Source organism: Propithecus coquereli, unplaced genomic scaffold (assembly GCF_000956105.1).
Source record: "Propithecus coquereli isolate 6110/MARCELLA unplaced genomic scaffold, Pcoq_1.0 Scaffold26, whole genome shotgun sequence".
Taxonomy (NCBI): domain Eukaryota; kingdom Metazoa; phylum Chordata; class Mammalia; order Primates; family Indriidae; genus Propithecus; species Propithecus coquereli.
The window spans coordinates 10921971-10926671 of NW_012148174.1; the positions used below are offsets into that span (position 1 = coordinate 10921971).

The following is a 4701-nucleotide window of genomic DNA, read 5'->3' on the forward strand; positions in this document are numbered from 1 at the left end:
CTGCTTCTTGGGAGACTGAGGCAGGAGGATCACTTGAGCCCAGGAGTTGGAGGTTGCAGTGAGCTATGATGATGCCACTGCACTTTAGCCTAGGCAACAGAGACAGACTCTTGTCTCCAAAAAAAAAAAAAAAGAATTCTCTTGGTCTCAACTTCCCCTAAATCTCAAATTCCTGTCCTTGATGCTAAGAATGTTTCTTTCTTTCTAGTATAGAGAGGACATCTTTCACTTAGGAATTTCCTCTCCTGCTTTTTATAGAAGGAATGTCAGAGGGATCTTGTACCTGCTGTTTTTCAAGTACTTTTAACTCTAAAAAAATAGTCCATATCCCTGCCAGAGCAGCATATTTTGGGATACCCGATTCCTAACTCTTTCAGTACTATCTGCAGTAAGCAAAGTCACGTGCTGAGCAACATTTCAGTCAAGGGCAGACCCCATATGTGCTGGTGGTCTCGTAATATTATAATGGAGCTGAAAAAGTCCTATCACCTAGAGACATCACAGCCGTTGTAACGTTGTAGTGTAATTACTTTCTTTAAAAAAATAAATTTAGGGTAGCCTAAGTGCAGTGTTAATGAAGTCTACAGTGCTATACAGTAATGCCCTAGGCCATCACACTCACTCCCCACTCAATGACTCAGCCAGACCAACTTCCAGTCCCACAAGCTCCACTCACGGTAACTGCCCTATACGGGTGCATGATTTTTTATCTTTTATACCTATTTTTATAGTACCTCTTCTATGTTTAGATACACAAATACTACTGTGTTACAATTGTCTACAGTATTGAGAACAGCCACATGCTGTACAGGTTTGTAGCCTAGGAGCAATAGGCTAGACCATATAGCCTAAGTGCGTAGGGAGCTAGACCATCTAGGTTTGTGTAAGTACACTCTATGATATTTGCACAATGATGAAACTACCCAATGACACACTTCTCAGCATGTACCCCCATCATGAAGGGACGCATGACTGTACAACGAAGCATATGGTTGCCAGTGACTATCCCTCCTTCATAGTCAATCAGACACCACGGCTCCTGGAATATCGTGTAACGCTAAAACGGTGCTGAAAAGCTTAGTTATGTCCTAAGACATGGTAGACATGGGCGCATCATTCTGGAAGTAGCATAACCTAAAGATACTTCCCAGGGTGGTTTGGTTTCCTCTGAGCCAATGAATCGTCAATAATATGAGGACCTACTGTATGTCTAACAACGTGAGAATATATATAGACCAGACTCTTGGTCTACAAAGGAGCTGAGCTGGGGAGATGAAATTACTCGTGAAATCGCTAGAAAACTGAGTGCTAAATTTTGCAGAGAGATGAAAACATCTATGCCCCATCAAAATGGGGTATGAAATTGGTACTTCCAGAGAATGATAAGCTTAAAGATGAGGTGGATTTCAAAGGACAGGGAGTAGGTAGAAGCTTCCTGAGAAGGCATTTTGTGTGACTACGCCATATCGTTAGGATCAGGGCCACTTGGCTAAGTAAGGCAGCCTTTATCTTTACTCTGCATGCCTCTGATGCAATGAGTAGAACAACCTCTAGGAAGTTAAAATTCCTCTGATGTGTTGGGGAACAGGCCAGCTCCAGCTGTCCTGAGGGTCTGCGATCATCGGACGGAGCCTCATCCACAGAAGCAGCAGTGGCCTGCTTTATGCGTTTGCACCTCCAGAACTCAAGCTAGATCTTGGTGGTGCAGGTCCTGGCCAGGGGAGGGCTTCAGGAAACAGCAGGCGCTCAAATAGGCTTCTTCACTTGCCCAGAAGTTGACTCATAAAGGTCGAGGAACGTCCAAACCTAGTCTTTCTTATAAGTTATCAAGGAAGTAAAATATATCGAAAATAAATAAATTGAGACATAACTCAGATACCATAAAAAATAGTTACTGTCCTTCTTAAAACAACAACAAAACCTCACTGTCCCCATGAGAGGCAATGGAGATCAAAAACGGGCCTTGAGCTTGGTATTTTGGAATTAAAATACCAACGCCAATGAGAAACTGCAGTTAGACATGAACCAGATTGACACCCAGAAAGCTCACTCACCGTAGACTATGACAGTAGCCGTTGTACTTTTCCTCTTGGCAACGATGTTTTTGGCGACACAGGTGTAATTTGCAGTGTCTGAGAGGCGGGCCTGCTTTATGATGAGGTTGTGATCGATAGTAATATAAAAATTCCGATCTTCAACGGGATCGATTATGTCTTCATTTTTCAACCATTCCACCTAAAGATGCGCAAGAAAAATAGATAAATCCCCAGCGTGGATCTCTGGATGGCTGTCTGTCTTAACCTGTATTTTGTAATGTATACAATGCTGTTCCATGCTATGAACTCCTGCAAGTTACTAGTGGGAAGTAACTTTCCGAGGTCATATTAAGTATCACTCACCCTGCCAAACGTGCTGATTCTGTCTGTTCTACATTATTCTCAAATGTCAATGAACAAATTGGGAAATACAGTGTTCAAATTGTTTTCACTTTGCCCTGCAGGCAGGCACCCACGATATGTACTGCCAAGTTCAGAACCCAATCAGAAATAATAGGATAAGCATTTCAGACTGAACTCAAACCTTTCGCTATTTGATTTGTTTACTCTTGGCAACTTACCTGCTGCTTCGCAGGAAAGAACATAAAGACTATTTGAGAAAGCTCAGAAGGCATTTTAGACATCATGTAGCTAGAATGAAATAACATTCCGATGATTTACGTGTAGCCTCACTGAAACATGTGGATTAAATATCCCCCAAATGTACCAACCTTAAAATGTAGCAAAACACATATTTGGAGATGCGTCTAAGCCAAAATATTTGGGGAAAAAAAAGTTTTTCTGCCCACCCTTAATACAATCGGAGTAGTTTATAAGTCATAATCAAATGTCTCCATTTGTATTTCTCTAGCACTCAAATGTTTGGCTCTGTGGTTTGCTTTTGGGGACCCTGACCAACAGCATGACTATTGAAAACTATTGAATTTCTTTCTATGCAAATCGTATCATTGTAGCAACAGTCATGTTCTACTTGCTGAATAAAAAAAGGAAAATATACCCATATAACCTATCCTTCTGGAAGACAAAGTATGTCTTATCCTGGCAGTTACTTGTTTTTTTTTTTTTGTATGTACAGGTTTTTCCATAAAGCAAAACAACACTGATATTTACCACACTTAAACTATCCTTTTGCATTAGGGGGAATGTGGACACAAGTAACCTTTAGTGGTTGGGAGTCAATATTGTTGCCATTTTCAAAACCTTAAGGAGCTTCTCCAGCACCACAAGAGGTCTCAAAATTAATCTCTAAATCTGTCAGTGGGTTTGACATCGCGCGCTCTAAATTACATTTAACACGGGAACTCTCAAATAATGCTCTCCTCTAATCCTTGGAAGAGAGGCAAACATTTAAACAGAAAAACAAAAATCAACAACAATCCTGAAATACAGAAACAGATGAGATTGCAGAGTAAGGCAACTGTTTATAATGATGGAAATTTCAAAATAACTAAACATTCTTGACATTTGCACTCATGGTAGCGAGAAAGAAAATGGAATCCATCTATAACAGAGGGTTTTTAAAATATGCACGTTGTTTTCAAACATAGACCGCATTTAGTCAGGGTCATGGCTGGATGTGTCTGATATATATATACGCATACTCACTTGACCTGCATTTTCTAGAAGTTTGGCCCTATGTGTGGTTATATGATATTGCTGGAAGTGCACGGGGAGAAAGGAGCAAAATTTATGCTATTTGAAATCTTGACAACAATTGAAAGTTGACATTAATAGTTTTTGAAATTAATCTTTACCTAGGTTCCCAATGCCATTCTAGAAAAAGCTTTCTACTAACAGAAGTCACTGTTGAGCTCTCCTAAGTTTGTCTTGGATCCCTTCTACATTTTTGTGTGCTCAATGTGCTTTTCTTTCAAGAACCCATACCGCCCCTCTTCTCTGAAGGACACGGCTCTTGTACTCACGGATTCTCTTTACCTGTGAATTCACAACTTCCCCATTAGCTACTGACTAACAGCTGTGGAAATACGGCTTCAGCACCACTGGGTCAGAATCTAAGCTGTAACGCTCCAGAGATCCCCCGTGGGGACCAAGCTGAAGCTATATCCTTGAGACTTCACCTGAATTTCCACTGTTACATACAGGTGGAGAGCATCCCTAATCTGAAGACCCAAAATCTGAAACGGGCCAAAATGCAAAACTTTTAAAGCACCGGCATCACGCCACAAGGGAAGAATTCGACACCTGACCTCACGTGACTGGGTGCAGTCAAAATGCAGGCACACACAGTTTACTCAGCGTCCCCAAGGAAGTGACGGTGATGCCAACTAACTACAGACTGTGCACATGGGTGGCTGAGATGGTGATGATTTTGCTTTCTGATGGTTCAATGGACACGAACTCTGTTTCATGTACAAAGTTATTAAAAATATTGTATAAGGCCAGGCATGATGGCTCATGCCTGTAATTCCGGCGCTTTGGGAGGCTAAGGTGGGAGGATTGCTTGAAGCCAGGAGTTCAAGACCAACCAGGGCAACATAGCGAGACCCCATCTCTACCAAAAAAAAAAAAATTAGAAAAAACTTAGCCAGGTGTGGTCTCGGCTACTCGGTAGGATCATTTGAGCCCAGGAGTCAGAGGTTACAGTGAGCTATGATCATGCCACTGCAGTCCAGCCTGGGTGATA

At 41.6% G+C, this 4701-nt stretch overlaps 1 protein-coding gene across 1 annotated transcript in view; it reads right to left on the minus strand.

Moving 5' to 3' along the window:
- The window catches only part of UNC5C (unc-5 homolog C (C. elegans)), a 157790-nt gene that overhangs the window by 82063 nt on the left and 71026 nt on the right, over positions 1 to 4701 (minus strand). The window contains exon 4 of the mRNA XM_012647162.1: positions 2055 to 2235. Within this exon, the coding sequence (XP_012502616.1) occupies positions 2055 to 2235 (181 nt within the window). The remainder of the gene's footprint in view (positions 1 to 2054; positions 2236 to 4701) is intronic.